General features: G+C 42.6%; 7 protein-coding genes across 12 annotated transcripts in view; 5 read left to right on the top strand and 2 right to left on the bottom strand.

The window, feature by feature from the left end:
* LOC119556591 (serine/threonine-protein kinase minibrain) overlaps positions 1 to 755 on the bottom strand; it is a 28,632-nt gene extending 27,877 nt beyond the window's left edge. The window contains exon 1 of one of the 2 annotated variants that reach the window (XM_037868893.1): positions 137 to 755. The gene's annotated coding sequence lies outside the window, so the exon portion shown is untranslated. The remainder of the gene's footprint in view (positions 1 to 136) is intronic. The other variant, XM_037868898.1, reaches the window with a different exon arrangement.
* Positions 756 to 1,545: 790 nt separating this feature from the next.
* On the top strand, positions 1,546 to 3,087 carry LOC119556696 (T-complex protein 1 subunit beta-like). Its single transcript, XM_037869093.1, has 2 exons — positions 1,546 to 2,270; positions 2,340 to 3,087. Exon 1 carries the CDS (start codon positions 1,934 to 1,936, stop codon positions 2,159 to 2,161), a length of 228 nt encoding a protein of 75 aa, XP_037725021.1. The 5' UTR covers positions 1,546 to 1,933; the 3' UTR covers positions 2,162 to 2,270; positions 2,340 to 3,087.
* Positions 2,555 to 4,355, top strand: LOC119555913 (fibrinogen-like protein 1). Its single transcript, XM_037867606.1, has 3 exons — positions 2,555 to 2,692; positions 3,314 to 4,164; positions 4,214 to 4,355. Exons 1-3 carry the CDS (start codon positions 2,555 to 2,557, stop codon positions 4,353 to 4,355), a joined length of 1,131 nt encoding a protein of 376 aa, XP_037723534.1.
* A 556-nt stretch (positions 4,356 to 4,911) lies between these two features.
* Positions 4,912 to 12,724, top strand: LOC119556378 (glutathione synthetase). 5 transcript variants are annotated; one of them, XM_037868546.1, is made up of 8 exons: positions 4,919 to 5,115; positions 5,278 to 5,492; positions 6,109 to 6,321; positions 7,364 to 7,713; positions 10,594 to 10,636; positions 11,106 to 11,344; positions 11,415 to 11,799; positions 12,340 to 12,724. In XM_037868546.1, the coding sequence occupies exons 2-8, from the start codon at positions 5,334 to 5,336 to the stop codon at positions 12,640 to 12,642; spliced, it is 1,692 nt and encodes a 563-aa protein (XP_037724474.1). In that variant the 5' UTR covers positions 4,919 to 5,115; positions 5,278 to 5,333; the 3' UTR covers positions 12,643 to 12,724. The 5 variants fall into 5 exon arrangements, 4 of the variants coding, with proteins under 4 accessions (XP_037724474.1, XP_037724477.1, XP_037724476.1 ...); XM_037868549.1 differs by lacking the exon at positions 7,364 to 7,713 and adding an exon at positions 10,008 to 10,141 and having other exon boundaries at positions 4,924 to 5,115; XM_037868548.1 differs by having other exon boundaries at positions 5,103 to 5,206.
* A 55-nt stretch (positions 12,725 to 12,779) lies between these two features.
* Positions 12,780 to 14,087, bottom strand: LOC119556379 (mitochondrial fission process protein 1). The gene is made up of 3 exons (XM_037868551.1): positions 13,829 to 14,087; positions 13,543 to 13,768; positions 12,780 to 13,086 (listed from the first exon to the last, which is right to left on the bottom strand). The coding sequence occupies exons 1-3, from the start codon at positions 13,938 to 13,940 to the stop codon at positions 12,924 to 12,926; spliced, it is 501 nt and encodes a 166-aa protein (XP_037724479.1). The 5' UTR covers positions 13,941 to 14,087; the 3' UTR covers positions 12,780 to 12,923.
* A 146-nt stretch (positions 14,088 to 14,233) lies between these two features.
* LOC119556062 (eukaryotic translation initiation factor 3 subunit G-1) lies at positions 14,234 to 15,366 on the top strand. Its single transcript, XM_037867870.1, has 2 exons — positions 14,234 to 14,349; positions 14,412 to 15,366. Exon 2 carries the CDS (start codon positions 14,412 to 14,414, stop codon positions 15,219 to 15,221), a length of 810 nt encoding a protein of 269 aa, XP_037723798.1. The 5' UTR covers positions 14,234 to 14,349; the 3' UTR covers positions 15,222 to 15,366.
* Positions 15,367 to 16,265: 899 nt separating this feature from the next.
* LOC119556061 (pre-rRNA-processing protein esf2-like) lies at positions 16,266 to 17,382 on the top strand. Its single transcript, XM_037867868.1, has 2 exons — positions 16,266 to 16,805; positions 16,877 to 17,382. The coding sequence occupies exons 1-2, from the start codon at positions 16,328 to 16,330 to the stop codon at positions 17,266 to 17,268; spliced, it is 870 nt and encodes a 289-aa protein (XP_037723796.1). The 5' UTR covers positions 16,266 to 16,327; the 3' UTR covers positions 17,269 to 17,382.
* The last annotated feature ends 356 nt before the right edge of the window (positions 17,383 to 17,738 follow it).

Raw genomic sequence — 17,738 nt, forward strand, 5'->3', positions numbered from 1 at the left:
CCCAACAGCAACACTGTTACCGCTTAACAGCACGCTGTATAATGTTAGCGCTGGACGCTTGAATTTCGGCTCTCTCTGCTCTCTTTTTTTCAACCTAACCAAACAGAAAAACAGAAGCATAAAAAGGCTAACTTACATTTATTTGATGTTCGCCGTTGTTTTTCTGTTTTTGGTCGATTATTTAGGCCTGCAGCTTTTTTAAGCCCGCTGCGATGCAGTTAACCCGCACATGACTGTAGTTGTTGTTGTTGATGGCTGCAGCTGCCGCCGTTGTTGTTGTTGTTGCCAATGATGCTGCTCCTTTTCCTATGTTTCCACTTCGTACTGGTGCTGCTTAATTAACTGCTTAACTTTTCACATTTTCTTTTTTTATTTCCTGCAGCTCTCTCTTCGGTTTTTCTCCTTTTCCGCCCGTCTGGCCACAAAAAGAGCGCAGTGTACAAAAAAAAAAAAGGCACACACACACACCAAATGAGGGAAAAAAAAACACACTTACACTCACGCACCCACACGCATACACAGACACGAGCGAATCGGGGGAAACGAGATGCTAACTGAAAGCGTTGAATTTTCGACTTTCCCGTTTTCCGCACGGCCGGAATTATTCAACTTGCCTCACCGGACCTCTATTTATGTATTTATTTAACATTTATTTGATTCAGCAGCTCGCTTAACCGCTTGTTATTTACTTTTTCACACCGTGCTTTCGCGCTGCATTTTCGTTGCTAGTTTGCTAGTTTGCTAGTCTCAAAAGTGAGCAAACCAGCGCAGACTAGAGATGGGCAGCAATGGCCGTGTCACGAGTCTGTCACGATATGGTATTTGTTTAGGCCGTGCCTTAAAAAATTCATCACAATGCCATCTCTAAGTAAGCTTAGTTTAAACTATTCAGCTGTTCGTTTTTCACCTGCCAAACGATTAGGTTCGCCTGGAGTCTAAAATTACAACCAAAAAACAATTTGGAGCGAAGAGAGGATATCTTACATGTCGGATTTGGAAAATTGGATACAGTAGTTGGATTAAATTACACAGGTCTTGAACTATTTTTAAAAGAAAAACTAAAATCAAATGGAGTATTGTATTTATTTTAAATTTTATATCCAATATTTCATGAATCCCCCGTCTGGCTTTAAAATATTGTTGGTATATTTGAAAAAACAAAAATGGTATTTTTCTAAGCTGGTATTGTCTATCGATAACTTTACAGCATTTTCTTTGTCGCAATTTGTCGTCATTATTCGTATTTTGCATCTCCCTTTTTTACTGACACTTACGTTGGCTTACGTTTTGCTGACACTTACGTTCGCATCTTCCATCTTCTTTTTGTGGTTCGTCGCATTTTGTATAAAAATTAAATTCGTACGCGCGACTTTTTTTAAAATAAAAACTAAAATCAAATAGAGTATTTTATTTAGTATTCAATTTTCCGTATTCATTATTCCATGAATCCCCCGTCTGGTTTTAAAATATTGTTGGTATATTTGAAAAAACCAAAATGGTATTTTTCTACGCTGGTATAGTCTATCGATAACTGTCCACCATCCTTGTCGAATTTGTTGCGCCCGTGTGGTAATCGAAAATTCTATGATCAAAAACCAATTACGCATAGAAAATGGAACATTTAAGACAAACAACTAAGTAATTGGCATGGCTTACGGCTCGGCCAAGCGGCGTGGAGTGAATTTGCGGAGTTTTCATTGATGATTCCGGGCAAATTGCGCGTTTTCATTTGCCCGGTGTGTGAGGCGCACAAGCACAAGCCATTTTGACAGGCTGATGCGGATTCGAGAAGATTCTGCTCCTGACCACGGGTCGGGACGATTCCAGTGCTGCTGCCCGATTTCTGGCCGGCCAGGTGGAGGTGACCAACGATGGGGCCACCATTCTGCGTGCTGTCGGTGTCGAAAACCCGGCCGCCAAGATCCTGGTCGATATGTCGCGTGTCCAGGATGAGGAAGTCTGCGATGGCACCACCTCGGTCACCGTTCTGGCCTCGGAGCTGCTCCGCGAGGCTGAGAAACTAGTCGAACAGAAGCTGCACCCACAGATCATCGTCTCTGGCTGGCGTCAGGCGACCCATTTGGCTCTACAGGCGCTCACCGCCGCCGTCCAGGACAACTCGGCCAACCACGAGAAGTTCCGCGATATTAGGTGCATTTGAGCAATCCTGTTGTTTGTGTTCATCCAAACCCGGCACTGGAACACCCACAGAAGACGGAATTCTTAAGAGAGTACTCACCAAAGTGGGCTTCACACCGAATACAAAGGCGGTATGGTTACTATACTTGACTTAAATATGGATCAAATTTATCAGAATTATCCGTTTTTTGCGCCTCAAGGTCACCAGTCATCTGTTGTACGAAAGTGTGGCCGATAAGATCAACTAAGTGGTCTTCTTCCGCGACTTCAATCTGCCAAACACGTTCAACTCTTGGTTTTTGGTCACCGAACTGCACGTCTGGCTTCTGCTGATGCGCTCCATGGTGGAGAACTCCGAGGCGGACGAGGACGGACGCTTCCTGCGGAACTGCATCGTGGAGGCCGCTTCTTCGAGATGAACTGCAATGACTACGCGCAGATTGAGCGGCTGATGAAGTGCGTCCGCCAGCAGGCCGCCATGCTGGACAGTTTTCCGCGCGATCAGTTCATTATAAAGCCCAAGGTGGCCTGGCTGGATCTGGACAAGTGCAAGGTGTAATCTAGGTTTATTCTGTTTTTTTAATAAAGTTGAGAGTATGTAAAGTAAGAGCTATATGATTAGGTCCTTGACGGACTGATAACTCAAGGCATGCAGCTGGCACTTGAGCAGGAAGGTTGTTCAGGCTACACCAACTGTATTAGAGACCTCAGATTAATAGCTCCCTGTACATCCTGTATACCCTCTATACCATGGCCTTTTCATAGCATATGGATTCAACGGTAATTAAATTAACTCGTCACCTAAAACCGGTTTTAGTTAGAAGTCCAGTCATCTTTTATGGCAAAGAAGCTGTTAAATTGTGACCCGATTATTCAAACTTGATCTGTAAACAAACATTAATGAGGACCGTAAAAGTGTGATTAAATGAATTCCGTATTGGCTCGCAGAGTATAATAAAATCCCTCAAGACTGTAAAACAACAAGTTGCTAAAATCTTGAAGCATACCAAGTATTTATAAAAATGCATACCAAATATTAAGAAATTCAGTTAACTTTTCAGTCGCAAACCACGCAGTTCGCATTTCCAACATAATGAAAGCGCTGTTGATCATTCTGTTTCCGTCGATTTTCGTATCCTTGGCATCCTCAAATCTTGTAAATGCTGTTCAACAGAGGTCTTCCAATCCAATTGCGGAAAATCCATGCAGTTCATATCGTGTCTGGGTTTTACGGCCCATCCTCGATCGATTTGTAAAGGTGAATTCCAGTGAGGAACTGAAAGTCCAAGTAAATGCTATGGCAGAAACTATTAAGGATTTGCAGAGTCAAATCAACTGCAAGGAAGAGCAATTAGTTGGAAAAACCAGGGAAATCAAGGATCAAAGGGGTAAGGTTAATGTTTTGGCGGCAAACATTAAACACTTGCGGAGTGAGCTGGTAACAGCTAAGGCTGAAATCAAAAACAAGGATAAACAGATACAATTTAATTTTGAAAAAATATCTGAGATAACCGAAGAACTTTTGGAATGCAAGCCAAAGGGCTTTTGTCCCAGCGAAGGACCAAGTGGAATTTACAATATTACAATGAGGGGAATCCAAACTTTCGAGGTACCCTGCAATTCAAAAGGTTGGTTAACCATTCAAAAACGTTTCGACGGTTCCGAGAACTTCGATCGTCCCTGGAAGGACTATAAGGATGGATTCGGGAATACAACAGGGGAGTTTTTTATTGGGTTGGAAAAAATGCACCTTATGACCCACGAGCAACCACATGAACTTTACATAGCACTGAGAAAGATCGATGGATCCACTAGCTATGCTCATTATAAGGATTTCAAAATTGGAAGTGAAGAAGAATCGTATGCGCTTAATGCGCTGGGTACATACAAAGGTACGGCCGGGGACTCCCTGAGGGTCCATGAGAACAAAAAGTTCACCACCCTCGACAGGGATAATGATTCCTACAAACATAATTGCGCTTCCGATGAATATGGTGGCTGGTGGTACTACAACTGTGCCCAGAGGTAAGCATATTCAAATAGCAGGCATTAATAACGACAATTCAACTTACAGCATGCTCAATGGAAAGTACTATAAAGAGGGGCACTCAAGAAATAACAAGACAAATGGCATTTTGTGGGGTTCTTGGCACAACAACGACTGGACCTACTCGCTCACCTTTGTGGAAATGATGATTAGGCCTAAAACGTTATGATCTAAAATTGTAAATACTATTATTATTTAGGTGAAAATAATAAATAAATACTGTTTTTTAATAACATCTTGTTATCTATTCGAACACGATCAGATTTACATTGTATTTTTGATCTGAAATTCTGTTCTTCTGTGCAGCTCCAGGAATAAACCGCAATCAACGAATAACTAAAAATTGGCTGTTTACATTATATACTATTTAGTAAAAACTAAAAAACTAACATCTAAAAGAAAAAGGATTGAAATTCTGGTATGGCTACTAAGGAACTTAATATTAGCATTTTGCCTTCTGTCGAAGAATAAGGCAAATAAATATATGACATGGATGCTTGTATTGTATTTATTATATTAATGAAACGTGTATTTCAACTAATGTAAAATAATTTCATTTGAATTTTAATTTTTTTGAATTTTTAAAAGCTTTCAAAAGAGTGTGCGCAAACACAGAATTTCAGTGTTTGAAAACACCACCTTTGGTGGTATTTTAGTTAGTATGTAAATACTGCCATGTTCCAGCCGGAACGATAGTATCGACTAAAGTCTCATTATTTCTACCATCTCCAAAAACTTGTTGTTTTTTAATTTCGGGAAGAAAATGTTAGTCAAAAGTGTGTGTAAATAAATCGAACTATTTGCTTAGAATTATCAAATCGACGCCAGGCACGCCACCGAGTACTATCTGCCCCCCCACCCACAACCACAGCCAACCCGTGCCCGCGGATATCCGCTATCAGCAGTTCCCCAGTTCCGCAGTTCCAGTGGTGAGTAGAGCAGCAGTACCAGTACCATCCAGTACTTAGTGCACAGTTCTGAGTGCTCAGTGCCCAGCAAGCAGTTCCGGCGAGCAGACCCGTGAGATATAGCCGCGGATCGCGGGGCTCGAAACCACCACTCATACTGGCCCCATTCCTATCTGCTTTCAGACGCAGCTGATCCGAAGATCCCTAGCTCCAGCTCCAGCTCCCCAACGAGTCCGATCATGTCCAGCGACGCCAATACGCCAGTGCTGCGCAACTGCATCCGGCTGCCGCTGCCGGAGGAGGAGCTCCTGGAGGTGACGGCCAAGGCCAAGGACTATGCCATCATGCACGGCGCCGCCATGCGATCGAAGACCGCCTTCAGCCAGGACTCCCTGAACGTAGGTGGTACAGTGGAACCTCGCTAGTGGCAACTCTACCCCTGCTAGGGTTTTTAATTCTTTTGACATCTCAGTTGGTTTTCCATTTAATTGCAATAGTTATTTACTGCGGTTTTGTAGTCTAAAGAGCTAGTTTCCGTAGAGTGCTGTAAAAAAATATCGTTTCCAGTACATTTGTTGCCAATTTTCTTAATCAAACTTAGGTAGTTACTTATTTATTTGTCTTATCACTGATTAAGAAAATTTTTAAGGCAGAAGAGTTTATTTTTTGCAAACCGTAATGTAATATTCTTACAAATATCGAATTGTTTATTTAAAAATTTGTTTTTAGAATGCCTTTAAAACATTATTTTGTATATTTTATGATTTGTTTTTTACAAATTTGTGTAGGAAGACGATTTATTATACCCTTGTAGCTTTTGGAAAAGGTAGTTTTTCAATTGGATTGATGAGGTTGTTGACGTTTCATAGTTTACTTTAGGTTTTACAAACATAACTTTAATACAAAATGTTTCAATAATAAACTAGAGTAATTTAAGTGAATTCTGGGAGTTAAGACACTTGAGCGAGATCCACTGTTGTGGAATGCCAGTATACTAAACCAAGTCAATTGCAGTTCGCCCCCTTTGTCCTGGTGCCATCCTCGTTTCCGCGCAAGGAGTTCGAGAAGGCGGTGGCCCTGCAGCCGATCATCAACCGGCTGATGCACAACGTGGCCCATGACGAGGAGTTCATCACCACAACGCTGGCGGAGACGATCAAGGTGGACGAGTTCACGGCCAATCTGTTCAACATCTACCGCAAGGTGCTGGCGCACGGGTTCACCCAGGTGAGATTCCGTCAGCCGGCGTCCATCCATCTCCGATCCTCCTGCACACATCACTATCGTATCCACCTCATCCCCATCGGGAGCACATCTATCTACAGGCAGCCAGTGGGTTTCTCGCTAGAATTTATTGGGCCCCTCCACCCCCGGTCGCAATCTAATCGCCCCTCCATAAATCCATAGCCAAGAGCTCGGTTGTAGTCGCTAATCTCGCGTGATTTATGCGAGCATCCTGGTCTCCCGGTATCGATGGTTCGCCCAGTTAAATCGACGTAGGACAGGCCATCCCTGACATCTAAAACGCTAGCCCTTTGCCATTGCTCTCCCCCTTTTGGTTTACTTTAATTTCCCCTAACGAAACCAGCACAGAGGCGAATTTCATGAACTTTTCCATGTCAAAAAATAAAAACCTAATCTTTGCATATCATATATTTGATCATATCAGAAAGGTGACAAGTTGTGATTATTTTTAATAATTATATTGGCTCGGTTGCCGCCAGAGATTATCTATATATATAAAGCTATCCACTCAAAACTAGAATCAACGCACAGTCAAATTCACTTAAATAAGACTAGTAATTTATAAATTTATATAGAAAATTTACATTTTTCTACCTATAATTAAATACTTTTCTTTCAATCTTGTTGCCTTTAGCAATGATTTGTATGTATATATATGGTATTTTGTTTTTGAGCTATGATAATTTACTTGGAATTTAAAAAAAACAAGTTGGTCAGTTAAAAAGTATCAGCAGTTTATGATTTGCTCAGCCACTTATATCCACTTAAATCTGTAAATATCAAGATCAATTGCGAAACTAGTTTTCTGTGCAAAATTTATTTCACAATTTGTGCTTTTCACATCACCGCTCCCTCGAAAAAAGAAACCTTAACCACGCAATTGTACAAACTCTCGATCTCAACCACAATCTGTTGCTCCATTATCCGTCACTCATTGCATCGCTATGCTACGAAAAATGATCGAATTGAATCAAATGAATCCGAAACCGAAACCAAAACCAAAACAAATCGGATCGAATCGAAGAAAATATCGCTGGGGATGCTGCGCAGCGATCTGATGCTGGAGTCCGGCTGTCCGGAGTTGTCGCCCCGGGCGCTACGGACGACGGCTGGCGAGGATGCGGCTGCTGATGTGGGAAAAGGAGCCGGAACTGCTGCTGCTGCTGCTGGCACGGGCAGAAAGGAGGAGGAGAAGGAGAAGGAGAAGGAGGAGCAGAAGGAGCACAGGGAGAATCAACTGAGCCGGGCCACCAAAGAGCGGGAACGGAGGGCGACCGGCATTCAATCCGCATACTGCTGCTGGAAACAAGTCGAGATCAATACAATAGCTTCGGGCTTTGGCCATTTGGGACCAGCAAGTAAAACCATACAAAGGTGCTGTCCACACCCACAGTCCATCAATGCAGCCACTGCAACACCACACCACACCACACCACCATTAGCAACACTCCACCCTGATTAAAACCCAGTCCTCTTGCCACCCGATCATCCCATCGCATATCTGCATTCCTGCACCGCTTGCATCCTTTGCCTAACCACACGAAACCACACACACTAACACCAGATACAGAAACAATCTAAAGAAACAATCTCTAATCGAATTTCAAAATTTTGAATTGGATTCGAATAGAAGACTATGGCTTATTCAGTATTGCTAGCCCGGATTTCTCATTTTGTAAACATAGACAATTCTGTATTACTTAAAGATCAGTATAAATCATTTAACTTTGCTTAGCTTGCCTAAAATGTTAAATACAATAAATCAATTACAAACAATTTAGAGAGATAATCAAAATAAGGTTGTTTCTCAGAGCAAAAGAAACAATTTTTAGTTGAATATAAAGTAGTAATCGAAAGTAATAAATATTTAATGAACATAAATTAGAAAGGAAATTCGAAATCCAACTTGATATATGAATTGTTATGGTATATTGCGTGTGCTTTTGTGTGTGTTGCTTTGTAAAGTCCTTTGTTCTTTAGTTGAAGTTGATTTTGTTCCGCCGTTTCTTAGACATGTATTTATGTATAAACATAGCTACATATTTTGCTGACAATATGCTTAAACGCCTTTTTTTGGTTGAGTCCTTGAGATCGTTGAGTAGATTTTTGATTTACTGCCGCTGCCTGTCGCCTGTTGCCTCCTGCCAGCTCTGTACCCGATTTGATCCGATCTGATCTGCTCTGCTCTTGCCTTCTGGCTCCTGCATCCTGCCTCCTGCCTCCTGCATCTTGCCACCTGCTCCTTCCAATCTAACTGTAGCAGCTTACCCGCTTATTAATCTTCAACTTTCCAAGTGATTGTCCGTACCGCTGTCCCCTACTTATCCAACTTTTCGCAAAGTATGACAGACACTGATTTGCCGAATTTTTTGGGTGTATATGGCATACAGGGTTTAGATACATATCAAGGGTGTACAAGGTATTATTTATATATATATTAAGTGTTCAGCTTAGACATTATTTGAATTAGTTTTTATCATTCCCCTTTGATAGCCACAATAATATATTTCACAACCTTGAATTATTCAATCTCTAGAAGTTTCTGGAACGTGCCCACAAATGTCAGCACTGAAATGGTCGAATCAATCAAAAAACCATTTCAAGCCTTATAAACATAGTTTTTCATAGATATTAAACTCATAGTGTGAAGGCCAGAATTTAGCGATTATTCGATATACTTTGTAGTCCAAACAAAGGCCCCACATGGAGACCTCACAGCTGGGCTTGATAGGGTTACAGATAGGGATACGGGCCCAACTGATATAGATACGCCTGGTAATTGGTGGCATTTAAAGTTGAGACGGGCGATAACAGGGAAACAAAAACAAAACAATGGATGGCAAACCTAGTGGTTCGTGTTCAACTTCAAATTTTATCCAGTCATGCAGTTTTAGCCTTAAAAACTGAACCACAGCACATGCTTACCTCAACCTATGAAATGTTGGGATTAAAAACACCTGTTTGTGGGTTTCGTGCCAGCTTTTTGTCTGTTTATTGATTTAACAGCAGCGGTGACGTAAACATAATTAAACAGATTAGATCAGAATATGTTTATTAAACAGTAAAAGTAACAGTTGTTAATGTGGACGGTAAAAAACCCGATTTTGCTACGCAATACTTAGTTACACTTTCCATGATATGGAAATAAAATGAATGAATCATAATCAAGTTCGAGGTGAACTAAAAATATGATTCTGCTTAACTTTATTTATAAGTCGTGAGCTATTAGAATATTATAAATTCAACTGTACAATCATAGACCTGACTTAAATAAACACCACCCACTTAGGAAATAGGGCGATTAACACTTTACAATCTACAATTGAAAGATAAGTTAAGATTATAATGGAAACTTTCTTTCCCCTAACCTGTGGAAGATCTTTAATAATAGAAATAGAAGGCAGTGCTTTTGGGCTAAGTAGTTTAAATAGTATTGGGGGTATGCATCGTTTCACTTTACCATCCTGCACCATTTCTCGCCTATCTGTCTTCGAATATATAAATATATATCCGCACCTTACTCATCCTATACTTTAAAGACCTATGGACGAGGATCACACCATACCTAGATATATGAACAATATTTTTTTAATCGCTTTTATCGGCTAAGAAGCTACTTTAAGGGACGCACCTAATGTATATATATTGTATAATGATCATAATTGCAGGCATATAGCATCGGTCTGTTGCGATCCGACTATATGGCACACGTGTCCGAGGGCTGTGCGATAAAGCAGGTCGAGATCAACACGGTGGCCTCCAGTTTCGCTGGCATTGCCACCCAATTGGTGCCGCAGCAGAAGTATTAAGCGCTCTTCTCTCTCTCTCTATCAAACGCACGAATGCACAAACACACACCTAAAAAAAAAGCACCTGTCTTTCTATACCCCCCCCATCCAACTCCCAACTCCCACTTACTCACGCACGCAATGATCACTAATCACTGATCACTGATCACACCTTTAAGGTCCCATCGTTTGCTGTCTCGTTTTTGCATGTGGTTTAGTTGGTTCTCGCTTTATCCGTCACTTTCTCACGCTGTAGCATATAACATTATTGTCATTCACACGTAAACCCAACCCTCTCCAATAATTTTCCCACCCCCCACTTGCGGTTCTGGTCTCGATAATTAACCCCCATCTGCCCCAAACATTTGTTGTTGTTTGTTGCTGTTGTTGGTCATCCAGTGATTACCGGATTATGCTAATCTATATCTTTCCGTTCCGGCTCTTCCCGTCTCCTTCATACCCGCAGATTTGTACTTAGCGAACTGGGACATGCGGATAAGCTGCACAATGTGAGTATTCCGGGGGGAGTACCATCTAAAATTGAATTCTTTGATAATGTACAATGTGTACAATGCTTGGAAAATATGTGCATATGTGTTAACCAGAATTGATTGTCTTCTAGTGTTATAATATAAAGATAGTGGTTTAATATTTTGGCTGTAGGGATCAGAAATATATTTTTTTTACCATCAGAGTTTCGAATTTTCCTTCGGAGCTTCAGACCTTTGGAAGTTTTGTAGTCTCGATCTTTTTTTTCGAATTTCTGGACTTTTATTCTCAATAATCCCAAAAATAAACCTTTAGAGGTAATTAGAAAATGTATAAAAATGTATTTCTTATATAAAATAACATAAAAAATGCAAGCTTATCATATTAAGATTGTGTGAAACAAAACATTTTTGGTAAAACCTTTTAAAATATATATTTTCTTGAAAATCCTAAAAGAAAAAAAATAATATGATTGTAATCCCGCTCCAGATGCCCAACAATAACGCCCTGGCTGGACTCTGCGATGGCATGGTCAAGGCCTGGGACATCTATGCCAAGCCAAAGGCTGTGATCCTGTTCATCATCGAGGATGTGTCGTACAACATCTGCGACCAGCGGTTCCACGAGTTCTACATTCGCGAGACCTATCCGCACATCAAGGTGCTGCGTCGCACCCTCACCGACGTCCATCGGGAGGGCAAACTGGGCCTGGCCAAGGAGCTCTTACTGTAGGTGGACCATGACTCATGAGCTCACATACGATACGATCCTATAAACCATACATTTTTCGCTTTGCAGGGGAACCCAGGAGGTGGCCGTGATCTATTTCCGAGCTGGCTACGAGCCCGGACATTATCACTCGCAGGCGGAGTGGGATGCCCGCTATCTGATGGAGACCTCGCTGGCCATCAAGTGCCCCTCGATCCACTACCATCTGGCGGGCACCAAGAAGGTGCAGCAGGCACTGGCCCAGCCGGCGGTACTCGAGCGGTTCATCAACGATCCCGAGGAGATCAAGGCGGTGGGCAAGATCTTTACGGGTCTCTATTCGCTGGACGACAACGAGGCGGGCAATGCCAGCTACGAGATGGCGCTGCGCACTCCGGAGAGATTCGTGCTGAAGCCGCAGCGCGAAGGAGGTGGCAATAATGTTTACGGCGTGGACATACCCGATGCCCTAAAGGTGAGTCATCCCACTTTATAGGGAATTTTAAACCTTGATCCGTAACTTTGATTAATTTAACCATTTGAGGTCAGATTTCTCAATGTCATGTTAAGGTTCTGGCTTCTCGGAATCTGTTATCTGTTTTCTTTCCCAGTTTTCAGTTAGATAAAACCTAACAAAGTATATTTCGTCCGATACAGCAAAAGTTAACATGATTTTGAGAAATTGGCCCTTAGTCAATTTTTTTTTAAATAGCCCGTAACTGTCTTTAAACCTTTTTGGGTATAGAAATCCTAAACAAGTATTGTCAAAGCTTTAAATTTAAATGTAATATTTTTTAAGTCCCCCGTAACTATCATTAAACACTTTTTAAATACAATAATATAAGTTTTGTCAGGGCATTATTGATAAGTTATATTTTTAATGAATAACCAACATATTTTATGATAGTTTTTATTGTCATATATTTAAAATACCAAGTGTTACATGTTTCTCGAAAACTTTTAATGGCAGTGAATATATAGCTTATTAATCAAACTCTATCGACTTCTTTTACAGCGCATGTCGCGCGTGGAGCGCTCTGCCTGGATCCTGATGGACCTGATCCACCCGCCGCTGACCAAGGGCTATATGGTGCGACCCGGTGGCGATATGCCGCCCCAGATCGTCGACATGGTCTCCGAGCTGGGCATCTTTGGCGTGGTGATCGGGGATGCCGAGCACATAGTGCACAACTACCAGGCGGGACACATGCTGCGCACGAAGCTATCGACCGCCAACGAAGGAGGCGTGGCCGCCGGATTGGGCGCCCTGGACAGTCCCTATCTGATCGACAGCGATGACGATGACGAACAGAATTAGGCTAGGATCCCTAAAGCGAATGGTCCATACGCCGGCATTCCACCTGTTGCCTCAGTCTTGTATAAATGATTATTTTTGTAAAGCGTGTTGTAAATTTTTCACTATATCCTCCACCCAAATTGCAATAAACCAAAATGTATAGTTAGAAATACTCGTCAAGACTGGATTTTGGGGTTTAAAGCTTTGCAACAGTTAATACGAACTCTTAGCATCTATGAACTATCACCGGGGAGTAGAATATACGAATACGAATGGGGGTAGTAGAAGGATCGCAGCGTTCACTACCTTACCGTCTTGCGGTAGGTGGCGTCCATCAGGCGGTCCACCATGGTGTCGATCGGGTGAATGATCAGTGGGATGCTGGCCAGGCCCACCAGAGTGGGAACCGTCTTCAGCACGGCCACCGGAGCTCGACTGAGCAGTGTTTTGGTAGCCCAGGTGATCCTGAAAGATAATATGTGTATGTATAACTTACTTAGAAGTACCATGCCATTTATATTTAGTTGGGTTACTTAATATACTTAAGTCCGTGCAACAAAAATGATATAAAAATTCAAATTAAGTGATTTACCAATTGAAAAAACGAAACCTACATTGCTATGTGGCCCACTTACTGAACAATTGCGTCAATTGAACAAAGAACATGGAAATATTAAAGTGATGAAATCATCACCATCATCATCACGTTTAGAACATTAAACCAGTTTGGCTACATAGCTTATAGTAAGCCTATTCTATGCATATACAATGTGTACGACCGAACTACCTCACTATTTAAGCTAACCATTACATAACCGATTAACTAAACGGAACCCCCGATACGTAAACGCTGTATCTTATTCCCTACTCCTAGCCATAGCAGGACTTGGGTGTTGGTCCTTCGAGAACGGATGAACCCACCTATTGATGACCAGACCGGGAATGGCCACGGAGGCCAGCATCTGCCAGCCGAAGACGTCGCCGCCCTTGATGGCCACCTCTCTGGAGGATGCCCCGTCCATTTGGAGGCGCAGCGCCTTATCGAAGGTGTCGGTGCAGACATAACCGATGGCCATGCCATAGGATGCAGCCACAAAGGATTTGGGCACCAGTGGGCGGAAGGACTCGCCGATCTCGTTGCTGTAGCCTGGAAAGTGGGCGAAGGGAATTAGATGATTATATCAGAGCTATCCGGATCAGAACTCACCCATATAGCGAATGAAAGTGTCGCGATAGATGTCCACATCCCTAGTGGGCTGTTTGAAGGCGGTTTCCACAGCTGCCTTCTCTTCCCGGTTAAAGTCCTTGTCCTCCGGCATGGTCTTCACTGTAGTCAATCGCTCTTTATGTGGAATGTGTTTTCAGTTTCTCGAATTAAGTAATCTCTTATGGGGTATCTGTTCCCACTGACGGCAAACAGCTGGAAACTCGGTTCCGGCCCCCTAAAAATCCATTGCTTATTTAAATTTTTAAAACAGCTGTTTGATAGTAGGACCATCTATTTTAGGTGAACTTTTAAAAGTCTACAAAAAAAATACTAAACAGTGTGGTATATTTTTTTAGTATATATCAAACGAGATTCGAGTATTTTGCAACACGCTTTTGTCGCCGCCAGCCCTGGTCTGCAGAAAGACAACCCTGTCTTTTCGTGTTGCTGATTCCAATCCGCTTAACTCGTGGCGAAATTTGCATTTCCCATCTCGCAGAGAATTCGCATCCCATAACAGAGTGAGTGCATCGCCAGCCGTGCCCAGTGCAGCCCCACTCACTTGACATTCGAACATTTCCAGATGCCGGGCGTTGAAACGATCAAATCCTCTTGGGCGGATGAGGTGGAGCTGGACTACGGCGGACTGCCTCCGACGACAGAGACCGTGGAGAACGGGCACAAGTATGTGACCGAATACAAGTACAACAAGGATGACAAGAAGACCAAGGTGGTGCGCACCTACAAGATCTCCAAGCAGGTGGTACCGAAAACGGTGGCCAAGCGACGCACCTGGACAAAGTTTGGCGAGTCGAAGAACGACAAGCCGGGCCCCAACTCCCAGACGACCATGGTTTCCGAGGAGATCATCATGCAGTTCCTCAATTCCAAGGAGGACGAGAAGGCCAACGATCCGCTGCTGGATCCCACCAAGAACATTGCCAAGTGCCGTATTTGCAACGGTGAGCATTGGTCGGTCAACTGTCCGTACAAGGGCACTGCGATGGACACCAATATGATGGAGAAGAAGGCATCGGCCGCCGCGGCAGCCGCTGTGGATGCCCCCAAGTCCGGAAAGTATGTGCCGCCGTTCCTGAAGGATAGCCAAAAGGGCGGCTTGGGAATGCGGGGACGCGACGATACGGCTGCGATCAGGATATCCAATCTTTCGGAGTCGATGACCGAGGCGGATCTCGAGGAGCTGGTGAAGAAGATCGGGCCGCAGAGCAAGATGTATTTGGCCCGCGACAAGAACACCGGCCTCTGCAAGGGATTCGCCTATGTGCACTTCAAGCAGCGCAAGGACGCGGCCGCCGCCATCGAAATCCTCAATGGCCACGGCTACGACCATCTCATCCTCAGTGTGGAGTGGTCCAAGCCGCAGAACAATTAGTTCGCCCGCGTCCCGTTCCCAGTCAATACCCGCGTTTACTGCTCATAGGAGTTCGTACGGATCGATCACACAATTTGTCCCTATGCTATATAAGTTTGCTACAAATAAAACGTAAAAACTGCCTTCAGGGGCACCGAATTCGAAATTCTTTGGCCCTCATCGTCCAGACAAAGCTTTTATCTAGATTTATGTGACTTTTAAATGTCAAGCACATAGATATAGTAGAACAACTAAATTCTAAACTAATTTTACAAACTTTCCCTTTGAGTGGCAGGAATATAGCTATCTCCCTCATTATTAAACTAACAATGGTACAGACTCTGAAATTGTTCTTATCTCAGGTATTTATTATTTATCAAATTTTTTTTAATAGTTAGTCGGCTCTAAAAAAAAAAATGAGTATTTTTTCAGTATATTCAAATAAATTGTATTCCAATAAACATTTCAACTAAATGCAATAAATATATTTATTATTATTATTCAATAGAGATTCAGATTTTTGTCAAAAATACTCTTTTCCCTTGGGGTTTTTCAATCGTAGTTCAGCCAAATCAAGGCGCACAGCTAAAAGACCGACTGTTTTGAGCAGCTTGCTAAATATGCTAACGATCCTTATCACTTTTAGAAAAATGTATTTTTTGATCAATTTTCGAATTTTTTGTAGGGGTTACATCATCTATTTTTGCAAAAAATGGCAAAAATTAAAAATTTCCAGGTTTGAATGCCAATGGATTGGAAATTAAACTACTAGTCCAACGAGGTATGGCATTCGTCAGTTGGACCTATATTTATAAAATAGCATAAATAAAACAAATTTTTTAGGGCGTAAAAATGGGATTCAGATTTTAGTTAAAAATACTCTTTTTCCTTGCGGTTACATTAGGTTGATCTTTTTGAATTAAAGTTAAACATTTTTTTTCTCCCAACTTTCAGACCATCCCAACTTCTCCATACTTTTTATATTTCATATGGTCCGTTACGCCTCAATACAGGGTATGAAAATATCGATAGCCCAACGAACTATCGTCGATTGGTGTCGTCGAAAAAGACTCATCTCTACAAGCGTGGCAGGAGAACTCAAATATAAAATATAACTCTGACTAAAAATGCCGAGAGTAAAAAAGAGTAAGAAGCCAAGGCAAGATCCTGCACCCATGGAAGTGGAGGAGTCTGAGCCGGAGGAGGCACTTTCGAGTGAGCCGGAGCCGGATGAACAGGACGATGAGCAGCCCCTTTCCTCGGACGACGACGGTGATATGGACCTGGCCAACTTTAAAAAAGGAACCAAATCCGCTCCCACCAAGCCAGAGTCGAAAGAACAGGACGCTTCCTCGGAAGACGACAATAAAGGAAAAGGGCCGAAGGAACAGGACGCTGTTCCCTCGGATGACGAAGATGAAATGGACCTGGCCAACTTCAAAAACGGCTCCACATCCGCTAGCACCAAGAGCACCAAGAAAGCCAAGAAGGGCATTATCTACATATCAAATATTCCCAAGCACATGAACGTGACGCGCCTGCGTGAAATCCTAGGGGAGTATGGTAAAATCGGAAGAGTTTACCTGCAGCCGGAGAAGCTGTCAAGTGAGTGCAACCAAAAAGGTATTTTAATATAGAGCGTCTCCGTTTAATCTCGACTATGTGTTTTTTCGCAGGTGCCAAGGCCAAGAAGAACAAGCGTAAGCGCTACAACATCCACTTCACCGAGGGCTGGGTGGAGTTCGAGTCGAAGGGGATCGCCAAGTACCTCGTCACCGTGCTGAACAACTCCAAGATCTCCACGCGTAAGAAGTCGCAATTCTACGACTCGCTGTGGAGCATGAAATACCTGCCGCGCTTCAAGTGGGTACACCTCACCGAGCGCATGAACTACGAGCAGGCGGTGCACAAGCAGCGCCTCCACACAGAGGTCTCCCAGGCCCGCAAGGAGACCACCTTCTTCCAGAACAATCTCGACAAGAGCGAGTTCCTCAAGAAGCAGGCCAAGAAGGCCAAGAAATCTGAGAAGGCTGCCAAGAAGAAGGCCACGAGCGAGAGCGAGGACTGAGCCCCAGTTAGACTGACACTTTAATGTATACCTGATTAACTAAGCATCTGTAATTTAAACCAATTCAATAAATGGCTTTAAATAGACCGCTCGCCGATGTCATAATATCGATAAGCCATCGTTTGTTTATAAATGTTTGGTGGTGACATTCTTCTGGTATTTTAAAACCAAAAGATTTCAGTCGAAAAATACTCTTTTTAGCAGTTTTTCAATCGTAGTTTGGCCAAATCAGGGCGTACAGCTAAAAGACAGACTGTTTTGAGCAGCTGACAACCTATGCTAACAGTCCCTATCACTTACCGGGAAATTTATTTTTGATCGATTTTTCCATTTTTTGTAAGGGGTTACATCACTTATTTTTGCGAAAATTGAAAACATTGAAAATTTTCAGGCTTGAATGCCAATCGATTGGAAATTAAAAAACGAGCTCAACGAGGTATGGCAATCCTCATTCTGACATTTATTTTTAT

This window comes from Drosophila subpulchrella, chromosome X, assembly GCF_014743375.2.
Source record: "Drosophila subpulchrella strain 33 F10 #4 breed RU33 chromosome X, RU_Dsub_v1.1 Primary Assembly, whole genome shotgun sequence".
In the NCBI taxonomy this organism is placed as follows: domain Eukaryota; kingdom Metazoa; phylum Arthropoda; class Insecta; order Diptera; family Drosophilidae; genus Drosophila; species Drosophila subpulchrella.

Excerpts from the sequence above, each read along its gene's own strand:
- LOC119556696 (XM_037869093.1), top strand. The coding sequence starts at position 1,934 with ATGTCGCGTGTCCAGGATGAGGAAGTCTGCGATGGCACCACCTCGGTC.
- LOC119555913 (XM_037867606.1), top strand. The coding sequence starts at position 2,555 with ATGAACTGCAATGACTACGCGCAGATTGAGCGGCTGATGAAGTGCGTC. Across the intron at positions 2,693-3,313 it reads TGGATCTGGACAAGTGCAAG|AGGTCTTCCAATCCAATTGC; the intron begins GTGTAATCTAGG and ends GCTGTTCAACAG. Across the intron at positions 4,165-4,213 it reads TACTACAACTGTGCCCAGAG|CATGCTCAATGGAAAGTACT; the intron begins GTAAGCATATTC and ends TTCAACTTACAG.
- LOC119556378 (XM_037868546.1), top strand. The coding sequence starts at position 5,334 with ATGTCCAGCGACGCCAATACGCCAGTGCTGCGCAACTGCATCCGGCTG. Across the intron at positions 5,493-6,108 it reads TCAGCCAGGACTCCCTGAAC|TTCGCCCCCTTTGTCCTGGT; the intron begins GTAGGTGGTACA and ends AGTCAATTGCAG. Across the intron at positions 7,714-10,593 it reads GCAAGTAAAACCATACAAAG|ATTTGTACTTAGCGAACTGG; the intron begins GTGCTGTCCACA and ends TCATACCCGCAG.
- LOC119556379 (XM_037868551.1), bottom strand. The coding sequence starts at position 13,940 with ATGCCGGAGGACAAGGACTTTAACCGGGAAGAGAAGGCAGCTGTGGAA. Across the intron at positions 13,769-13,828 it reads CACTTTCATTCGCTATATGG|GCTACAGCAACGAGATCGGC; the intron begins GTGAGTTCTGAT and ends CCCACTTTCCAG. Across the intron at positions 13,087-13,542 it reads CCCGGTCTGGTCATCAATAG|GATCACCTGGGCTACCAAAA; the intron begins GTGGGTTCATCC and ends ATTATCTTTCAG.
- LOC119556062 (XM_037867870.1), top strand. The coding sequence starts at position 14,412 with ATGCCGGGCGTTGAAACGATCAAATCCTCTTGGGCGGATGAGGTGGAG.
- LOC119556061 (XM_037867868.1), top strand. The coding sequence starts at position 16,328 with ATGCCGAGAGTAAAAAAGAGTAAGAAGCCAAGGCAAGATCCTGCACCC. Across the intron at positions 16,806-16,876 it reads GCAGCCGGAGAAGCTGTCAA|GTGCCAAGGCCAAGAAGAAC; the intron begins GTGAGTGCAACC and ends GTTTTTTCGCAG.